A 22,727-nucleotide genomic window follows, 5' to 3' on the forward strand; every position below is an offset into this window, starting at 1 on the left:
GTGAATTATTTGAATGTTATGCTCCACATGGATATCTGGTGATGAGGGGTGAGGGGCAGGAAGGGAAGGGAAGCCACACCCTGGATCCCCGCAATATGATTTTGATGGCTCCTGGTTTTCCCTGCTTTGCCCAGGTGCTTGTATTTAATATCAGCAATTGCTTTTTTTAAATGAAGGATTCAGTATGTATGTTTAGCTTAATTATACCTTTTCTGGAAAGAAGGGGGGGAAATTCCTCCAATTTCTGTTCCTGTATGAATGGACTTCTAGATTTTCACTTTAGCTTTGTATTGAGCTAAAGACGATTTTGCTAATATTGCTAAAAATTTTTTTTTCAATTTTATCACTTCTAAAAATTCTGGGACCCATTCCAATATCAGCCATGTTTCTGATGACTCTTAAGTCACAGGAATTGGTATCTATAATCTCACAGTATCTGAATTATCAAAATACTTTAATATTTTCCACCAGACCTTATATATTTTTGTAGTACCTTGAACCTATCATACCAAACCATTGAGTGAAATACACATATACAGTCATTAAACCTTAATGTCATTTTATCCCTTTTGTGCCAAATAATCTTTGCTATCATGGAGTAAAATGTACATGTACAGAAAAAGTATTTATGCAGCCGTAATAAAAATATTAAAACTTAATTTAATTTTCTTCAGGAGAACAAATACTCTCTATTTGTTACAAAGAGCATGTCTGGGGCTGTCATGATGCCCCAAAATGTAGAGTATACAAACCTAAGATAAATCAGTGGCTTCAGAAAGCTGCAAGGTCCACCTTTCTCCTTAATGCTATCTTTAGCTATACATTATTCTGCAATGTTTATTTCTTCTGGCATATTTTGTAAGCATTAGAAAAGAACTGGGAAAGTCTCCCATGCCAATCACTATTGATAGAGACAACAGCATTTTGTGACTATTGCAATAACCAGTGCAGTATCCTTGTTCTAGAGGCTTGCTGGTGCCAATGTCTAGTTTTAGGTATAGAGGAGTTTAGGTATAGAGGGGTATATAAAATACTGATTTGTAAAATATAATCCCCCCCTTCTCTCCCAATTCTAGGTTGTGAGAGCTGCCGAAGAAGCTGCTTCCACTCTGGCCAGCTCCATCCACCCTGAACAGTGCATCAAAGTGCTATGCCCCATCATTCAAACAGCTGACTATCCAATTAATCTGGCTGCTATTAAAATGCAGACTAAAGTTATTGAGAGGATCTCAAAGGAGTCTTTGCATCAACTCCTTCAAGACATCATCCCTGGATTGTTGCAGGTATGATATCCTGAGTGAACTCATTCAGTTCCCACAAACAGAAAGCATTATTTAATGTTTCTTAGTATGGGCTTCTAGCAAGTAAGAACTATTCAGTTAAATAGAATAATAGTAGGCAGTTGGTACAAGTCAGTGTAAACTGAGAATTTTATTTTTAATAAACATGTCAATATGGCTCATCCCAGATTAGTAGGGAACTGGGTAAGCTTCTATCTTCAGCTGTCTCCCAAGTATGATGGGCAGGTGGATCTCCCACTAATCTTTTTGCAGAGTTTCAGATCAGCTTCTACTTTCCAGGCAGGGGAAGACAGCAGTACAAGTACTTATCCTTTTTTTGTTTTAGAACAACAAGAAAAACAGAGCTAGAAACATTCAACAGAGCACTGGGGGGAGGGGGGAAGTGGGGAAAGATAAGCTTATAGAGCAATCCAAACTATAGGAAGGTGGCATAATTTACACCGAGGTAAATTATGCCAGTGTAATTTACCGCTATTCTAAATGCCGTTCAGGAGCAGGGCTGCTGCCAGCTGAGCCTGGCAGAGGGAAAACAAGCCTTTAAAATAAAGTTTGACTTACACCATCCTTTTTGCCAGTATAACTTCTGCCGAGTTGCTAGGTCACATGACTTACGTGAAAAGAGTTTGGGATTGGGTTAAGTCTCCTCCTGCCCCATCATGCCCACACCACTCCCCCAGAACACCTCTCTTTGGGGACTTACCTCAACCTTGGCTCAGCTGGGATGAGGGACTTCAGCTGGCTGACCCTCAGCTGAGCCAGGCTTAGCCAGAGATCCACCTATTCCAAGGTCTGCTCATCCAACTAGATCTTGGGTTTAGATTGCTTCCTAAGTATCCCAACCTACACAAACATCCTCACTGGGCAATATAGCAGTTCTCATGGTTTGGTTTTGTGACTATATGATGTAAACAGACATTTCCAGGCATTGTGTGTTCTTGAACCATATTTCCTTCCATTTGAATACAATTAATTGCGCCATTTTTATTTTATTGTTAGGCATAAAGCCCTATGCCAGGGATAGCCAAAGTGGTACCCTCCAGATGTTGTGGACTCTCTACTTCCATCAACCCCAGCCAGTGTGGCCAATGGTCAGGGATGATGAGAGTTGTAGGGCACAACACCTGGAAAGCACCACATTGGCATCCCTTGTTCTGTGCAGCCTGGGCCCTGCATATCTTAAGAGAGCTCCTGTAAGACTCTCCCTCTCTTTTAAGGTCTACTAGATAGGCCCTGCATAGAGTTTCTAAAATCTGGAAGGTATTTATTCGTTAACTGATTGTTTTATGAATCACCTCTCCATGCAGTGTACAGTAACGTTCATAAAAACACTAGAAATAACGTTGCTAGGGTTGAAAAAGTTCATTTGCAGTAGTTGCCCTTCATGCTTCTCAGAGGATAATTTAATGTCTAAATATATGCTCTCACCTGATCTTTTTATGGTGTTTTCTGAGGTTATTTGAGGACAGGCTTCGGTCTTCTCTCTCCCATCCCTCCAGAGCAAGCTGGTTCTCCAGTAGCTTGATGACAGTTGGTTGAGGGTGGGGCCACCCGAAGCTGGAGCCATTGGGAGCTAGATGGCCGACAGGCAACTCTCCTCACAGCTGCTCTGTAACCTTTCTCCTTACCTTAGGGCAAACTGGCTTTTAAGAAACAAGGATGAAAAACTAAAATAAAATCACTTGGGACAAAGCAGGGCCTTCTCTGTTTTTACCCCCGTGTTTTGGAATTCTTTAGCTAGAGAAACTTACAGGGGTCTGTGCCTGTAGTTTTTTTTAAAAAAAATGGTTGAAATGTTCCTTTTTAGACATGCCTTTTTCAGGATCACTTATGTTTTCTTAATAATCCAGGTTAGTACCATGTCTAGGGGGGAGTAAAGGCCCTGCTAAGTTAGGTTGTACCCACTTTCATCATAGTTAAACATTTGGGCTTTGCCATGCTAGATTAAGTGGGTGGGTGTTTTGTTTTATGAGTATCAGAATACAGTAGTCAAAGCAAAATGTGTTCTCCTGACCTGTGCCTCCAATAGCATGATGAAGTTGGCAGCTACATTTTATTGGTTCTCTTTCCTCTCAGAGTTACTAGACACAAATCTTCTTGTACAAGGTCAGAGCTAGGTTATGCCTTGGAGGCACAGCCCTGTGTGTTTGGACGGACAAGAGCCACGTTATAGCAGGAAACTCTGGCAGAGTTCCAGCTGACTCAGTCAGTATCCCTGGTTGTCGTACAGGGCATGTGATGTCAAAGCATATTCAGAAAGAGCAGGTCTTCCCCTCTGCTCAGCTGAGTCTCTGCTTGAAAGATTCATGTGGCAATGCTCCTCTATACTTTTGTGCACTTAGCACCCAGTGTTACACGTAACCGTAACAAAGACAGAGTGCTGTTTTTTAAATGCTCTTCTGGCTCTCTTCTCCCCCCGCCCTACTCTTCAGATGAATCAGTAGTTTGATGTGTATCACAGACAATAACCTTAGACAGCTATTGTGGAAATGAGACTGTGTGTTCTCACCTCTCATCTATCAGCACACTTTGAAACTGGCAGTTTCTACAAGTTTGTTTTCTTGAAAAGGTTGGCCACATTTTCTGAGTTGCCTGGTTTTTCATGAGTGATTTACCACACAGGCTTTGTATTGAATGGGCCTCTGACGTATTTTGAATTCTATAAGGTTGCAAATGTGCAGTTAAATTTGGTGGTCCATTTGAGCGATCTTCCCCATTTGGATATGTCACCCATCTTGTCTACTCGGTTTTGTCTAGGGGCCATAGGATAAGTGTGGTGTGCCTTCTGCTTTTGGAGAAGAATTCGGTCACTTGGCATTGCTCAATAAGACTTCACAAGAAATTTTAAGCATATAGGTATCAATTCCAGTGAGATTGGGTCATATAATGCCTAGTTCAGCCTTTCCCAACCAGTGTGCCTCCAGATGTTGTTGGACCACAACTCCCTCTTTCCTGACCATTGGCAATGCTGGCTGAGGTTGATGGGAGTTGTGGTCCAACAACATCTGGAGGCACACTGGTTGGGAAAGGCTGGCCTACTTATTGCATGTAACCATATTAAGTTCTGAGGAGGGCTAAAGCTCTGCTTAAGAACATTAAGAGTCTCAGCAAAGCAAAAATGCCATTTTGGCAACAGAATGAAGCAGGGAATTGATGACAGAGCATTTCCTCCTAAGTGTTTCAGCTCAGATTCAAAAGAGAGGCACCTGAAAGTTCAGAAAGTTCCTTTTTCTGTAAGTCCTGAGCTAGAGGGTGAGGTCAAACCAGGTGCCTGGGAGAGTCATTGGATGGTGTTGCACCTTTTAAAATAGACTCAAGTGTTTTCTTCTCAGTCATTTTAAAAATACTGTTTCATCACGTTCATGCAGAGTTCACGGAATAAAAAGTGTGTGTATGTGTGTATACAAAAGGCATGGGGTTTATTTATTTTATTTATTAGATTTATATCCTGCCCTTCCTCCCAGTAAGGGCCCGGGGTGGTTGTATAAGTGAAGCAAACTATTACTTTGTCAAAGTGAAATCAGATGTTATGATTTATAATTAACCTGGTCCTTTTTTAGCAAGATGTGGCCTGCTCTTTTGCTTAATTATAAGGTCAGTTCATTTTCTAGCTACAGCACTACATTAACTCAAACTGAGAGAATCTTAAAAGGCTGACATTAACCATATCATTGACAGTTACAGACAACCACTTCCCTACATGGTTACAGTTGCCAGAAACAGAATTTTAAGTACCTACCATGGGGTCATCTGAACCTGCTCTAAGTCAAGGCCAGAAAGTCGGGGAGCAAAACGTTGGTAGATCACAGCCTGGAGAGAGAGCCCAGGAATTTGACCTTAATTGGATATCTGCTCTGGAAATACAAATTTATAAAAATGTGGCTATTTTATACTTCTGTCTCATTTGTTATGAGGAATCCTGTCCTAGTCTTGCTTCATTAATATTATTCACCTGCAAGGTCTGGTCTAGTGGTAGGCAACAGGAGAACTGTTGGGAATATGAGCTGAAGATATTTGTAGCATTCTCCCAGCAGAGGTCGCTCTGAGCCAAGGGCACAAGCAAATCATAAGCTCAGTGTGTCTCTTCTTCAATTAGGGCTTCCATATACTGTTTTTAGTGCAGTAATTTCAGAGCTGTGACTCAGTTGCCGTGTGCGATCCAGACATCTTTTTGCAAGTTTTTGCTTCTGTTGAGTTTTCCCTGCCATTTAGACCACAACTGTTTCTAATTTCCTCACAGCTTTCCTCCACTGACATTGTGTTTGGTGAAATGCAGTTTTGTCAGTGTTGTGGTTCCTGTAGGACAATGTATCATTAGTATGCATCGTTAAACTACCATGGAGCACAATTCCTGCCTCACAATGTCCACACCATTTTGGGAACATTACTTTTTAGTTTTTAAGTGCTTTACTCCAGTGGAAACTAAGGCCTTTTCCACTATATCACTGAAGGGCAGGGATACCTTACGTAACAACAACAAATAGTGCAAAGCAGCAGCAAAGCTTTCTATTCCCTACACAGTAAATGCTTTTAAAGTCCTTTTTCATTATTTAAAGGAACTGACCTTTGAAGGTGTGCATTTTCTGAAGTCAGTTCTTCCCATTGATCTTCAGAGCTGCAAAGAGGGGTTTTTTTTGTGTGTGTGTGTGGCATCGTACAGTTTCAATACATGTGTGCAGTACACTGTAGTCCCTCCCCAGAGCCTCCCTTTTTTCTTAAAGAAACCAACATTACACTAACAAGCTTAAAAAGATGGTGGCATGGATTCAGCCCAATGGGCCATCTAGTGCCTATAGTCACTTGGGCATTAGAAATAAGATTCCAGATCAGCCTTCTCCTGAAGCATTGATCCTTAGGGACAGGGGTAGCCAACGTGTTGTCCTCCAGGTGTTGTTGGACTCCAGCTTCCATCATCCCTGACTAGTGGTCATGTTGGAGTCTGACAACATCTGGAAGGAACCATGGTGGCTATTCCTGCTTTGGGAACAGGAGTGCCATAATGCAACATTATGTCGCAGATTTCACTTATACATCTTATATTTAAATATTTTTAATTTCTGTATCACTTCTGCAGTGTTCTATATTTTTTGTAAAAAATAGTATATTCTTAGAATTTGTAACTGATGTATTGGTCAGAGTTGGTTCTTGTGATTTCTTAAAGTTCTGTGTTCAGAGAATGCTCCTTTTAGAAATGCAAATATAGGAACTCCTTCTCTGTCCTAGGTGAGTATGACTTGGCCTTCAGGGAATTAGTTACCTAAAATACTGCCTTGTGAAGCTGAATAACCTGCTTCTCCACTAGAAATGAGCAGAGCACTGCTCAGTCCTTGGTTAATAAACACACAGCATGACCCCAAACCTGAAGAGCTCATTTGCATGTATAAAGATTCTTAAGGGCGGGGGCCACCACCACTTCTCTCCTGGGCAACTGTGAGCAAGCCTTGTAATTTGGAAGCTGTATGCGTCTTTTTCAATATATTCTAGGAGGTTTTAGGTGTGCCCGTTTTCAAGGGAAAGGAAGGGAGAAGGGGAAACCCCTTTCAGGTTGCAGAAATAAGACTGCTTATGCAAAAGTTAACATGGGTGTCTCCACATGCCATTTTACTTATTAAATTTCTCCCAAAGGAGCCCATGGTGACAAACAACATAGAAGTAAAACAATATAAATGATTTTAAAAAAGAAAACATTTAAAAACAATTAAGAACAGTTAAAAACATTAAAACCATATATAGATAGTCACATTCCCTCACAGCTAATACTAGATTTGGCCTTTGACTTTGCCTAGCTTTAACAAAGGACATGATCTACAGATCTCGCTGTACTGATACAGCTGCAGAGAAACTGAAAGACAAGGTTCCTGGACCAAGACAGGGAGCCACTATCAAGGCCCAGGAGGATGGGGGTGGGATCACATCAATGCAGGAGATGTGTGGATACCATCATCATGTTTTCCCACACCAAATCAATATGTGTCTAGCATGGCTTTGAGCTGGACTGAAATTTTGTTTCATACACTGAGGCTGTACACAGAAACAACAGTCACCTGGTAACCCACCTTGCTGGCTCAGATAGGGGGTTGCCTCACCTTGGAATAACATTGTGCTTTGCCTCTAATCTGAGACAGCAGGTTGCTGCACCTCATTTGCCAAAGCCTTGGGGATCTATAATGGGAAAATCAGCCAATGCCTACAGCAGAACTGGTTCAAATTTGCAGGCATCGTAGCTGCTTCTGAGGGATTGAAGCTTGTTGAATTTCAGACATATCAGTTTGGGGGGTATGCTAGGTGCCTTCTAAAGTTTGAGGGAATTTTTTAAAGGGGAAATGCCCCATCCTATGATTTTATGAACAATATGGTGTGATGTGTTGTTTGACTGTTATACACAGCACACATACACAGTGCTATAATGTGTACCAAGCAATACTGTAAGTGCCTTCAGAGCCCTGCAATTTGAGGCAGATAAGGGACAAAGTACTAGAGGAGTTGTGGAGAAGAGAGCTTCATCTCCAACATCAGCCAGGGGGAAGTACATGAACATCTGTCCCTCATGGGCGCTGGTAGGAGCCTGTACAAGTGGAATATGGAAGGTAGGATATACATTAGGATAGGAAACCTTTGGCCTACAAGGCCGTTTCCCCCAAGCCATGTCCACCTGCCCCACATCTGATGTCATATGACATCAGGTGGAGAGGCATAAAAACCTGGCTGAAAAGAAACAATCAGGAGCCTTACTGCACTCCCAATTGTTCCTTGGCAAGCAGGGCAGGCTGTCAACACTAAAGGCAATCCTTGCTGGGATTGGCTACACTAGGGAATTCCTGAGTGCACATGCTCAAGCCAGGAAGAAAAAGGAAAGAATTAAAACAATTAAAGTGTGCTCCTCAGTCCTTCCTTTGAAGTTGGGCCACCTGACGTCACAGTGACATCAGGTGATTGACAGGTGGGTGGCCCATGTGGAGTGGGGGAGCTTGGGGTCCAGCCCACCGGCCAGATCCTGTTCCCCACTCAATATAGGTGTTGGACCAATGGCTCTTAACCTTTTTTGCGTCATGGACCCCTTTGAGAATCTGATGAAAGCTGTGGACCCCCATAAATAAATAAATACAATTTATGTTATTGAATTGGAATTTGATATTTTTTTTTGCACCTGGTTCACAGAGCCCCTAAAACCCACATTAAGAACCCTGTTGGACCTTCTTCAAGCACTGCTGCTGCTGCCACAAACAGATACAGTCAAAAGAGCAGGAAAATTACTGAAACAGCTTCTTATATGTTCCATCTATGTCCCTCCCAAAAATACTGTGATTGGAAGTAAACTGAGAACCCTGGGAAGGCATTTTCTGGCTAAAGTTGCTAGAAGACCACACAACCCTGTCTGCCGCACACCACCTCTTTCCCTGGCATTTTTCATTTATGAAGAAGTTGGGGGAGGTTAGCCCACTTCACCTTGGACTACTTTGACTAGGAATCCAAGGCAGTCTGAATAACTCTAAAGCTGAGATATTCACTTTTGATGCATACCTTATCCAAGGTGAATGCACAGGTCTAATAAATTGTACTTATTGTAACAAAATACTTGCTCTTCTAGGAATATTCACCTTGGAATTAAATATAATTGTTCTGTATATACTTGATATTCTGTATGATGTCTAATATGAATTTTTTGTCAAGGTTGTAGTGAGGCAAGACAAGTAACTGATATTTTGAGGCCATTATTAACCAAAAACACAACTGATTTTCATACAGTTGACCTTTTGTTGGTATACATATCTATAGATTATTGGTCAATTTTAGTTCTCTAGTATATTATTGAGTGGGATGTTACTATTTATATTTAGGAGGGGAAGGTTGGCTGAGAGTTCCCTGGACCCAGAAGTGTTAAACAATTATCACCTGGTGGCAAATATCCCCCTCTTAGGCAAGGTGCTTGAGAGGGTGGTGGCCCAGTTTCAGGCATGTTCAGAGGAAACTGATTATCCAGATCCATTTCAGTCTGGCTTCAGGCCTGGTCATGGCACTGAAACTGCCTTGGTCACCCTAGTTGATGACATTTGACAGGAGATTGAGAGAGTGCATCCCTGTTTGTTCTCCTTGACCGATCAGCAGTTTTCAGTACTGTTGACCATGGCATCTTTCTGAAGCAGCTGAGAGTAGTGGGGGTTTGGGGAACTGTACTTCGGTGGTATTACTCCTACCTTCAGGGCTGTTTCCAGAAGTAGATATATGGGGGGGGATTGTTCAATGCCATGGGAGTTGTCCTATGGTATCCTGCAGGGTTGTATCTTGACCCTATGCTGTTTAATGTCTTATCAGAAATCACTGGGAGCTTTCATCAGGAGATTTGAAGTGATGCATCACCAATATGCACATGGCACCTAGCAATATCTGTCTGTTCCATCTTAATCTGGAGAGGCACTTGAAGTGCTAGACTGGTGGTTGTAGGTGGTGATGGGATGGATGTGGGTCAATAAACTGAAGCTTAATTCTGAAAAGACAGAGGTGTTTTGTGTTCTGAGTCTAGGAAGTGGATAGACAGTCTGTCTGCCGGGGAGAGGGCTTTCTTTGTGACAACCCTAAATCGTGGGCACAGAGGTGCATCTAGCATCATCATTGTACAGCTTTTGCCATATCCTGAAGATAAACTGCTTTACCCTGACCTTTGACAGTTAAGGTATTTTATTTTGCGGGACCCACCTCTTTTGCTGAATTTATACTGTTCTGTTCCATTTGGAACAGTTCTACTTGTTTTCATAACTGTATTGGTTTTGTTTTTACAAGTGTATATAATATCACTGTAACCTGCCCTGGGATCTTACAGTGAAGGGCAGGGAAGAAACAAAATAAAGAAATATTTGCAATGCTGCAGTAAAATTTTTCTCATGACTCTCTTGATTGTTTGCATCTAGGGCTATGACAATACAGAAAGCAGTGTTCGCAAAGCCAGTGTATTTTGCCTTGTAGCAATCTATTCTGTTATTGGTGAAGAACTGAAGCCTCACCTGGCACAGCTCACTGGGAGCAAGGTACGTATCCAGCCTCTTGTGTAACTTGATTTTGAAACCTGAGCAGCATACATGGCATGATTCTTTCAACTTGCAACTCAATCATTAGGCAGTCTTTAGAGATGTGGTTGCTAAGCTGAGTGCTGGCTTAGTGAGTATTCTAGAACACCCCACCCACATATGTAGTTGGTTACTGACCTTTCAAGACTGTATTTCAGCTGGTTCAAGATGGAGGAACATCTGACACACAAACACGCGCACGCACGCACACACACACACACACACACACATGTTAGTCTGGATAAGGAGTCCTATGTGACATCTGCTCTGTCACAGTAGCTTTTGGGAGATATAAATAAGTATAGGTGTGACACACACAAAATGACAAAGTAGCAGAACAATTTAGGAGCCGTTGCTTTAAATTTTCAAAAACAATTTTTGAACCAGGAGAGGAAAGGTTATGAGTGCCTCAGAACTTATTCAAGGAATTTCCCCAGTATTTAAAAACCATTTGGCAGTTTTCTTTCTGCAAAAGTGTTTAAATGAAAATGTATATGTTCCTTTTGCACCCAGAAGCTGGCACATTAAAAAGAACTCAATGGCAGTGATGTGCAAACTCCCCTCAGTTCAGAACAGCCTTGGCTAACATGAATTATTTCCCCCCTAAAATAGCAAAGTTTCAGGACCATTTTGAATTTCAGACCTCAGTATGTTCGAGTGACATCAGAGGTGTGAAATGCTTAAATGCTTCCTTAAAATCATGAGCCCTGCCCTGTATTCCCTTCCCCCAAAAACTTACCTGGCAATGGCAAACAATGAGTTTTCTAGCACTTTTAAAAACTACATTTATAAACTGTCATAGACTCAAGTCTACTTTAGCCTTACCCAGCCTGGTGCCCTCTACATGTTTTGGACTACAACTCCCATCAGGCCCAGCCAGCATATTGGCTGCGACTGATGGGAGTTATAGTCCAAAACATCTGGGGGACACCAGGCTGGGGAAGACTGGTCTACTTCATTATGAAGTGTAATCCCAAATTGGCAGACATAGATATAAATGGGGGTGGGAAATGGAGCGGAGTGAGATCAAAGGAAAACAAAATGAATAAAGAACAATGACAATTAAAAAGTTGCAGTGACAAAGCAGCGTTGGTGATAACACAAACATCTTGGCATTGGTAAGCTTATTAGCAGACATAATGGGCTAAAAACCTATAATCTCAAATTCAAACCACAAGTGATAGATTTGAATTTCCTGATAAACAGTAATTCACTGATTTCGCACAGCAGTTCCCTTTGGCATTTCTTATTTCAATACTGTAAGGTCAGCGATAGAATGCCCTGGGAGGCTGATATGTTATTTCACTGGTTTCTGATGTCTGATTTGTATTCATTTGTGTGTTTTTTGTGCAGGGAATGGCTTGTTTGTCCTATTTTATTTTTATTAGATGCCTCATAATACAAATTTCCTAGGGGTCATACAAAAAAGAAAGTGACAATATAACAATAAGGCCATGCTATAGTAAAAATCCACAGTAATAAAATCTGAATACAAAACAGTAAAATGTCATACAGGGTACAGAAACTAAAACAACCGTCAGATGTCTACACTAAAACCAGTCAATCTCAAGGATGCACAAGGACTTAATACAAGACATTAAAAGGCTTTGGAGAACAAAAAAGTCTTAGCCTGGTACTGAAAAGACAACAATGGTGGGTGCCAGGCAAGCTTCCCTTTTTTTATTGTTGTTGTTGTTGTTATTGTTGTTATCATCATCATTTGCTAGATTTATTAGTCACTCGATACCTGAAGGTCTCTAAATAACTTACAATATTAAAAACAAAAAACAATAAAAAAACAACACCCCGATACAGCCACAGGAAATTTTGACAGCATACTAGCAGCATACAATATCACCTCAGTCTATTAGATGCCTGAGAGAAAAGGTAAGTCTTTACCTGGTGCCAAAAGGATAGCATTCCATCACTAGGGGTCGCCACTAAAATGAAGAGGCACACAGAGAACATACACGACCTTAAGGTACTGGTGGTATATAATATATAGAGTGCAGAAAGTCAATACAGACAGAGGGCATTTCAGACACTGGAAACCCTGGGAAATGTAGTTTTCCCATCAGCTATTCTATGCTATTTTAAATCATTTTTTATCATTTCAATATTAAATTCAGTTTAAAAATATATTTTAAAAAATGAAAAGGACAAATGGGGGCACAAATAACTTTTTGGCATCATAGCGGGGGACCTTTTGTGAGCACTCAGTAAAAAAAATTCAGTGTTCATGTTTTAATTTTCAAAAAAGGAGGGAATGGGGACTTGCAAAAAAATTTGGCATCATGGCATCACAGTGGGAGGTGCCATGGGAACAGTCAATTATTTTTTAATGACAAATCTTGGGAGGTGTAGGGGGTCACAAAACAATTGGGGGTGCTGGATATGACCTACGGGTGACAGGTTAGACACCCCCATTATACATGCTTACCTAGGCATAAGTCTCATTGAACTCAATAGGACTTGCTTCCAGTTGACAGGCATTGGACTCCACTGTGAAAGATCCATTCTGAAGCAAAGGAAATGAGTGAAGAGTGGTTGTTATTTTTTCCTTTCAGATGAAGCTCCTCAACTTGTACATAAAGAGGGCCCAGACCACCAACAGCAACAGCAGCTCATCTTCAGATGTTTCCACGCACAGTTAATGGAGATCTTTGGACATGCCTGTAGACATAGAAGCAGTCAGCTGTGCCTCTCAGAGACCCTCCCCTCAGCAGCACGCTCCACTCCACTGACAGAGGCCACACAGATATTTATTGCAATCAGTATTTTTAGTCCTTTTAAAAGCTTTTTATGGTAGGATATTCTTGGTATTGAATCTAAAGGAAGCAAGGCCTGGGTTGCAGTCTTCATTTGAAAAAGGGCAGTAGGATGCTATAGTTCAACACACTTCACTGGCATTTCTTAAAAGCTGAAAAGCTTCTTGGGCTACATAACACTTCAGGCATTTTGAATCAACAGGATTTCTGCTGTATTGACAGTTTAGGTCATATCTGACTCAGTCATACTCAAAGTAGACCCACCAAAATCAGTGGGCTTCAGTTAATCATGTCAATTGATTTCATTGGGTCTACTCTGAGCATGACTTAGCTTGATTCAATCCGTTGGGTTTATATTTAGCTTGATTTAGTCCTTTGGGTTTATACTAGGCCAGCATTTCCCAACTAGTGGGCCATCAGATGTTGTTGGACCACAACTCCCATCAGCCTCAGCCAGCATTGCCAATGGTCAGGAAAGATGGGAATTGTGGTCCAACAACATCTGGTGGCCCACTAGTTGGGAAAGGCTGTACTAGGCAGTATTTGTAACGGTCAAATATCTGACCAGCTCCTTCAGCTTCTCTAATATCTCAAATGTATCATTGTTTTAGAGCTGAAGTTAAAATTTGGAATGATCTGAGTTTTTCCAGGAGAATCCCATACAGGCTACAAGATCAGGCCCCTCAACTAGCTTTTTTATTTATTTATTTACATTTTTTATACTAGTCATCTGAGCGGCACTGGTCATGGAAACTCGGCAGCAAATTTGAAATGGTGCTGCTTAAAAAGGGCAGACACAGTAGTCTACTATGGCTAATTTAAGACTTGCCTCTCTGTAGACCATTCAGTTACCTGTTTCTCCTCAGCATGTGTTTTAATTTTTTTTTTTTAATTTTTAAAATTGCAAAATACTATAATATAGTCTTGCTTCTTACTCTAAAGGAGGTTCTGCCTACATGGCAAGAGTCATTCTTACTCTGCTTTTCATGTATTTTTTAAAAACAGAACTCTGTTCTGTTACAGTATTTGCTAGGAATTGAATTCCTTCTGTAACTGTTTTATCTAGCTTTATGAAATATGTTAGTATGCACTGAGAGTGAATGCACTGTGATATCTCTGAACTGGTTAAGCATCAACACTCGCCATCAAAGGAACTGACAACTTCTTAGAAAACATATGTGAAATTTGCTACTACTGCTGCTTCAACTCTCAGTAAGAAATTTGTACTTTCCAAAGCTTGATTGGCTTTCTGGGAGCTGCAACTCTGACAACCAGGCCTTTCTTTCTTAATAAAATACTGCTTTTGTTTGTCAACAGATGTCCCTTAGTGTGACACTTGTTCTGTTAACAACCACCCAGTCATCAAGAGTTCCCTGTCCTTCGAATACTCCAGGAGTATGTCTTCCCCCCTACCAACCACCATGCAATCTGGTTTATTTATAATCTTGTTTTGTGTGTAATGTACATAGTCAGTTATTTCTCTTCTCTCTTAGTATTTCAGACATGACCCTGTTGCGTTAGGTTGTACCGAAAGGGCTAGGTAGTACTCAGTCTGCTGCGCCAGTCAGCTTTCTTTGAAGCTGTGCAGTCGGCAGGGTGGGGGTGTTTAAATATCCCAGGCACAAGGACTCTTTGGCTACCAATCCGTACATGCTGGTGGAGACCAATCTGCATGAGGTTGGTGCTTAGCTGCCAGATTGGGGAGGGCTCCCATCTTTTCTTAGCACTGTCCAAATGTCTGCAGCTGCCTTTTTCCTTGCTGCCTCCTTATGCAGGGCTTGAACTTTTCAGACCTTTTGAACGAGAGACGTTTCTTTTCTTTGTATTCTTCCTCATCTTCTCATGTCCCTTTCCCTCCTCTTCCCCAGGCCTTTATATCTGAGAATCTGCACAGCACAACCCTGCCTGCTGCTGGGTTGCCTTAGATGGTGACATACATGCTGTCAGCGGGGCACCAATGTCCCCAGGGCATGAGCAGACAAACCAATGCAACCCCTTTCATTGTCAGAAGTACTGTAGGTCTCTTACATAGTTCTGAATTAACTGAGGCACATGGCTTTCTTTTGGAAGGTACACTATGTGTGCTTGCCTGGATTACAGTACAACACAAGACTTTTCTATTGCTTCCTACTAGCTTCTTAATAACCTGTATAAGTAATGTAACTTGCAACATTGTCATATAAATCTTCTTTCTACCACCCTCCCAGCCCCTTTATTTATCAAGTGTAATAGTTCATATTAAAGAACAACAGAAATGTTTGTAGAATGCAGCAGGACTTTGCTAACAATAATAATGTTTTAAATGGGAAGGACGGGCTTACAAAGCCACTCAAAATAGTCGGCCATCAGAAGCAAGTTTGTTGGCACAGTGTTCACACGCATGTATTTAATTTCTATTTTTTGGGTTGGGTTTTTTTTTTGCGCTTTTGTCATGTTACATCCATACCTGTATTTATATCTTATTTGTTTCACTTTTGAGTGTATCATGGCAAATGTACAGATGTTTTTATGTTAACATTGACATGATAGAATTTGCTAAAAAAAATAAAATAAAACCTTTTGAGTTTGCCCTAGAATAAATGAAAGTTAAATTTAAGTCCTTATGGGAGCCTCTTTGCAATGCAGCTTGGTCGTAAAAGGAGAATGACCTCCAAGATCATGTGGATGAAGTGTCTGCACTGAAGCATGATTTCTTAAATCCCAAATCACATTGATTTACACACATGTAATACTGTCCAAGATTACACCTATTATAGTGACATCTTATTCCTGTGCAGACATTCAGAGTGGTGGCCAGGATTGTTACTGTGGCACCAAGCTCTGCTCAGTGCTCCGAGACATTCATTGGAGAGCATGTCTACATAATGGCCTATATCAGGCATGGGAAACCTCAGGCCCGGGGACAAAATGCACCCCCCCAAAGTCTTTATCTGGTCCTTCAGTTTCTCCCCAGGCAATGCCCTTGAAGACAATTCAGAAACTTCAGCTGGTCCAGAATGCAACAGCCAGATTACTGGATGCGGTTGCTTTTAGAATTCATATAACCCCTGCTGTAAATTCATATAACCCTGTTTGCTTTGGTTGCCAGTTTGTTTCTGGGCCCAATTTAAGGTGCTCACATTAGTGTTTAAAGCCCTAAATGAAGCCCCAAATATCTGAGAGACTGCCTCCTTCACTATAGCAAAGGGGGCCTTCTTGGTAGTTCCGCCACCTTCAAAAGTTCAGAGGATGGTGGCCTGGGAGAAGGCATTTCTGTGGCAGCCCCTAAGTTGTGGAATTCCCTTCTCACAGAGGTGCATTTAGCACCTTCGCTATACAGTTTTTGGCAAATGCTAAAGACACACCTCTTTACTCTGGCCTTTGGCACATTTATTTATTTATTGTTTGGTTTATATCCCACCCTTCCTCCCAGCAGGAGACCAGGGAGCCCATATATGTTTTTGGGACCCACCCTATTCCTGTGATTGTAATTTGTTTTAATTGTTTTTAATACTGAATTTGAAACCTGCTGGAGAAAGACAGATAATAAATATAATAATAATACCCCTTACCAGCCCTGCTTTGCAACTTCCTTCAGTGTTTTTGCCTGGTCGGAATGAGACCTTGAACTCTGATACTCCTCCTTGCTTGCTTGAATGGAGGAGAGGGATATACAAGTATGTGTATAAACTAGCCTACTGTACAAAAGTGACATTCACATTTTATGCTGTGCCTGCTTTTGCCTCTGGCCCCACCCACCGCTTGCATGTGGCTCCCAGAAAGTTGCCCAGGTAGGCCTTGGACTAAAAAACATTTCTTACCACTGGCATATCCCCCCCCCCAAAAAAATCCTCTTGTGATCCATACGCTGGAAAAAATGGGGTGTACAGATCACATGGTTATGCCAACATGTCCTCTATAATGAGTTTAAGGCTGCATTCCTAACCCCAGTTACTGGGGAGTAAGCCCCATTGAATCCAATAGGACTTACGTCTGAGTAGACGTGCCTAGGATTGTGCTACAAGTGTACTACAGGCTTTGGGGCTGCCATCAAGGTAATATTCGCTGCCCCCCTTTGCACATTACTTTGAATGTCTGCTCAGGACTCTTGCCTTTTAAAATTCAAAGGGTTTTACTACTTGAGGGGAAATCATTAATCATGGTTCTATGCCTTGTCACAGATAGACACGAATACAAAACTGGTTTATTATCCCAAACATCTTGAAATCACTGGCAGAGTATATCCAGAAGAACTGTCCAGTGCACTGAGATATTCACTGGGCTTCAATATGTGTTTGAAATAAAACGGATGTTTCATTTCCTATTTGTTTAAATTAATGTTCAGAGCTATATCCTTCTTCCATTCCAATAATATCTTGTAAATACTCTTTATTTATAAGCTATTAGGACTCCTCTGATGGGATTCAGCTTTTGTCCTGGACTTGGACAACTAAAGCAACATTTGATTATCGAAACCAAAGACTCTTGAATACTGTAACAATTCCAGAATTGTACGTACCTTAGTCATTGCTGCAAAAGCTACTACAAGTCTGTGGCACCTCAAAGGCTAACAAATTTGATGGCTAGAGCCCACTTCATCAGATATTTGAAGTGACCTGGAAAGCTGTTCAGTATATATAGATGGACAGAGATGAATAAAAACAACAGGTAGAGTCAATAAAATACAAAAGGCAGCAGTTAACTAGCTCTTGCATTTTTGGGGGGGAGTGTCATTTTCTCCTTGTATAGAAACTTTGGATTTATGAATTTATTGTCTTTGCCTATGTATTACCTACAAACTTTGGGTGCAAAATTTCTTCCCACATTACATTTGTTAGTCCGTACAGCGCTACAGAATGTCTTGTTTCTGTATGGGCCCCTGGGCCTCAGTATCTAACGCCAGTCATATTGGTCTTTTTTTTATCCTCTGCAGCTCAAATCTCTATGTGTCTCCCTAGGTTAACCAAACTGGAAGAACAGGTTGCAAGAGTCATATGATCACCAGGGAGGTGGCACTTCCAATCACAAATTATAAATTAGATTCCTAGAGATTCTGCCTCAGTGTATTCAAGGTTTTTATTGACTGATTGCACATCTGTGCTGCCACATAAATAGGATTATCTGGGCAATATAAATTTATCTTCAAAAGTCAATGCTTTTTTAGTCTTTGTAATGCTTGGTTCTTGCAATCGCAGGCACATCTGGTGGAGAATCTGTGCCTTGAGAAACAGTTGTCTAGTCACTGGCTATTGTGAACACCAGTGAATTTGCATTCCCCTCCAAGTGAAGAACCTACATATATACGTATGAAATGTGGGATTAAAAAACCTTAAATAAATATGATCATTTTCATGCAAAAACCAGGCCTGAATCAAATTGAAATGGATCTAGAGAAGATAATCAGTCTCATCCAAGAGTACCTTCACCCATTCAAGCACCTTCCCCAAGAAGGGAATATTTGTTTATTTAAAATATAGATATACTGTCCTGATCAGTATGATTTTAGGGGTACAATCACATAAAAGCAAAAAATAAAAAATCCACTAAAAATACAATGAGACAGCAGGAAGGTTCAATTAAAAACTACAAACAACTCTAAAAAGTGTGGGTGAACAACCATGTCTTAAGCTGGCACCTCAATGACAACAAGGCACACACCAGTCAAGCCTCCTTTGGGGAAAGAGCTCCACAAGTGAGATAATACAGTGGAAAATGCCTACTCTTGTTGATGCCCACCTCATGCCTGGCAGTAGAGGCACCTGGAAAAGGACATCAGCTTGCTTTGGTGCATGGGCAGGCTGTATTCCTTTATGTACCTGGGTACCTTTAGATATTTATAGGTAAGCATCAGCACTGTAACTGCTCAAAAATAGACCAGCAACCAGTGAAGCTCTTTTCATACTGCTGAGATACAGTCCTAATTTGCAGTTTCAGTGATATGGCTGCTGTACTGTGTGTTAGAACAAACTAAATCAGAGCTATCACTAGAAACTAAAATGAGGAAACTGAGGTTACCATACTTCGGACACATAATGAGAAGACATGATTCACTAGAAAAGACAATAATGCTGGGAAAAACAGAAGGGAGTAGAAAAAGAGGAAGGCCAAACAAGAGATGGATTGATTCTATAAAGGAAGCCACAGACCTGAACTTACAAGATCTGAACAGGGTGGTTTATGACAGATGCTCTTGGACTGATTCCATAAAGGAAGCCAGGGTATAAACGGTTGTTTTAACAAATGCTATTGGAGGTCGCTGATTCATAGGGTCACCATAAGTTGTAATTGACTTGAAGGCACATAACACACACATTTTGTACTAAGTGTACCTTCCAAACTATTTTCAAAGGCAGCCCCAGTATAACACATTACATAGCCCAAATGGAAGTTACCACAGCATGGGTAACCATGGCCAGGTTATTCCTGGCTTGGAGATGTTGAAGTTGGCATACCATCAAAATTGGTAAAAGGTGCTCCATACCACCAATTGGGCCTCTAGTGAAAAAGCTGGATCTGCAAGCACCTCCAAGTTGCACACCTGATCATTCACAGAGAGCATAACTTTCATCCTGAACTAAGGAATAATTCACTCACAGAACCTCCATCTTTTTGGAATTCAGTTTCAGTTAACTGGCCTTCATCCAGCCCATTCCAAGATGCTAGGCCATCACATCAATTGCCTCACCTGACTTAGATAACAAGGAGAAATAGGGTTGGGTGTCATCAACTTGACCTCAAATCCCCTGATGACCTCTCCTAGAAGCTTCATATAAATGTCAAAAAACATCAGGGACAAGATGGAATCTTGCAGAAACCCCTAGCAAAGATGCCACGGGGATGAACAGAAGTCTCCCATTACTACGTTCTGGAAATGACTATGCAAATAGTAGTGGAGCCAAAGTCACACAATATCTCCACCTCCTAATCCACAGAGTCAATCTAGCAAAACAGCATAGTTGCTAGTATCAAAGCTACGGAGAGGTCCAGAAGAATCAACAGGGTCTCACGCCCACTGTGTCTCTCCCAGCATAGGTCATTCATCAGTGTGTCAAAGCCAGGCCAGAAAACAAACTGAATTGGGCCCAGATAAGTAGTCTCATGTAAAAGATTCTAGGGACGGGCTCCACTTGAACCAGAATGGAACCAGACTGCTGGGACTTAAAATTAAAAAGGTAGCAGAGCAGCTTTTAAACTGACTGAGGGGGGAAACCCGACAGGAGCTGAGAAAGGTCCAGTTCGGAATAAACCTCCCCCCTGGGATAAAAACCAAAGAAATGATGAAATTTTAAAAGGGGTAGGCCTAGAAGTAGGCATTGTGAGAGCAGGGGCACAGGATATAAATTCAGAAGAGCAAAATTACCACAGGCCTAACCACAAGTGCCAAAGACACTTGAAGAGAGACACTGCTTACAAGTGCCTGTACGCTAATGCTAGGAGCCTCCGAACCAAGATGGGAGAACTGGAGTGCTTCGTCTTAGAGAAGAGCATTGATATAGTGAGCATAACGGAGACCTGGTGGAATGGAGAAAACCAGTGGGATACGGTTATCCCTGGATATAAACTATATCGGAAGGACGTATTGGTGGCGGAGTCGCTCTATACGTGAAAGAAGGCATTGAATCCAGCAAGCTCGAAACCCCAAAAGAGGCAGACTCCTCCACAGAATCGTTGTGGGTGGTGATACCATGCCCCAGGAGGGACTTAATACTGGGAACGATCTATCGTCCCCCTGATCAAAATGCTCAGGGAGACCTTGAGATGAGATATGAAATTGAGGAAGCATCCAAACTAGGAAAGGTGGTAGTAATGGGTGACTTCAACTACCCGGACATAGACTGGCTGCATATGTGTTCCAGTCATGACAAAGAAGCAAAGTTTCTAGATATTCTAAATGACTATTCCCTAGATCAGTTGGTCATGGAACCGACCAGAGGGACGGCAACCCTGGACTTAATCCTCAGGGGGGACCGGGACCTGGTGCGAGATGTAAGTGTTGTTGAACCGATTGGGAGCAGTGACCACAGTGCTATTAAATTAAACATACATGTAACTGGCCAATTGCCAAGAAAATCCAACACGGTCACATTTGACTTCAAAAGAGGAAACTTCACAAAAATGAGGGGATTGGTAAAAAGAAAGCTGAAAAACAAAGTCCAGAGGGTCACATCACTCGAAAATGCTTGGAAGTTGTTTAAAAACACTATATTAGAAGCTCAACTGGAGTGCATACCGCAGATCAGAAAAGGTACCGCCAGGGCCAAGAAGATGCCAGCATGGTTAACCAGCAAAGTCAAGGAAGCTCTTAGAGGCAAAAAGTCTTCCTTCAGAAAATGGAAGTCTTGTCCGAATGAAGAAAATAAAAAAGAACACAAACTCTGGCAAAAGAAATGCAAGAAGACAATAAGGGATGCTAAAAAAGAATTTGAGGAGCACATTGCTAAGAACATAAAAACCAACAACAAAAAATTCTATAAATACATTCAAAGCAGGAGACCATCTAGGGAGACAATTGGACCCTTGGATGATAATGGAGTCAAAGGTGTACTAAAGAACGATAAGGAGATTGCAGAGAAGCTAAATGAATTCTTTGCATCTGTCTTCACAGTGGAAGATATAGGGCAGATCCCTGAACCTGAACTAACATTTGCAGGAAGGGATTCTGAGGAACTGAGACAAATAGTGGTAACGAGAGAGGAAGTTCTAAGCTTAATGGACAATATAAAAACTGACAAATCACCAGGCCCGGATGGCATCCACCCGAGAGTTCTCAAAGAACTCAAAGGTGAAATTGCTGATCTGCTAACTAAAATATGTAACTTGTCCCTCGGGTCCTCCTCCGTGCCTGAGGACTGGAAAGTGGCAAATGTAACACCAATCTTCAAAAAGGGATCCAGAGGGGATCCCGGAAATTACAGGCCAGTTAGCTTAACTTCTGTCCCTGGAAAACTGGTAGAAAGTATGATTAAAGCTAGATTAACCAAGCACATAGAAGAACAAGCCTTGCTGAAGCAGAGCCAGCATGGCTTCTGCAAGGGAAAGTCCTGTCTCAGTAACCTATTAGAATTCTTTGAGAGTGTCAACAAGCATATAGATAGAGGTGATCCAGTGGACATAGTGTACTTAGACTTTCAAAAAGCGTTTGACAAGGTACCTCACCAAAGGCTTCTGAGGAAGCTTAGCAGTCATGGAATAAGAGGAGAGGTCCTCTTGTGGATAAGGAATTGGTTAAGAAGCAGAAAGCAGAGAGTAGGAATCAATGAACAGTTCTCCCAATGGAGGGCTGTAGAAAGTGGAGTCCCTCAAGGATCGGTATTGGGACCTGTACTTTTCAACTTGTTCATTAATGACCTAGAATTAGGAGTGAGCAGTGAAGTGGCCAAGTTTGCTGACGACACTAAATTGTTCAGGGTTGTTAAAACAAAAAGGGATTGCGAAGAGCTCCAAAAAGACCTCTCCAAACTGAGTGAATGGGTGGAAAAATGGCAAGTGCAATTCAATATAAACAAGTGTAAAATTATGCATATTGGAGCAAAAAATCTTAATTTCACATATACGCTCATGGGGTCTGAACTGGCGGTGACCAACCAGGAGAGAGACCTCGGGGTTGTAGTGGACAGCAC

At 41.5% G+C, this 22,727-nt stretch overlaps 1 protein-coding gene across 8 annotated transcripts in view; it reads left to right on the forward strand.

Annotated features, from left to right (window-relative positions):
* Nucleotides 1-18,229, forward strand: part of CLASP1 (cytoplasmic linker associated protein 1) — a 311,886-nt gene extending 293,657 nt beyond the window's left edge. For all 8 annotated transcript variants that reach the window (XM_061609140.1, XM_061609143.1, XM_061609142.1 and 5 more), the window contains 3 exons: nt 1,077-1,283; nt 10,205-10,321; nt 12,928-18,229. In XM_061609140.1, coding sequence (XP_061465124.1) covers nt 1,077-1,283; nt 10,205-10,321; nt 12,928-13,014 — 411 coding nt within the window. In that variant the 3' untranslated portion in view covers nt 13,015-18,229. The remainder of the gene's footprint in view (nt 1-1,076; nt 1,284-10,204; nt 10,322-12,927) is intronic.
* The last annotated feature ends 4,498 nt before the right edge of the window (nt 18,230-22,727 follow it).

The sequence above is a fragment of the Rhineura floridana genome, chromosome 2 (genome assembly GCF_030035675.1).
Source record: "Rhineura floridana isolate rRhiFlo1 chromosome 2, rRhiFlo1.hap2, whole genome shotgun sequence".
In the NCBI taxonomy this organism is placed as follows: Eukaryota; Metazoa; Chordata; class Lepidosauria; order Squamata; family Rhineuridae; genus Rhineura; species Rhineura floridana.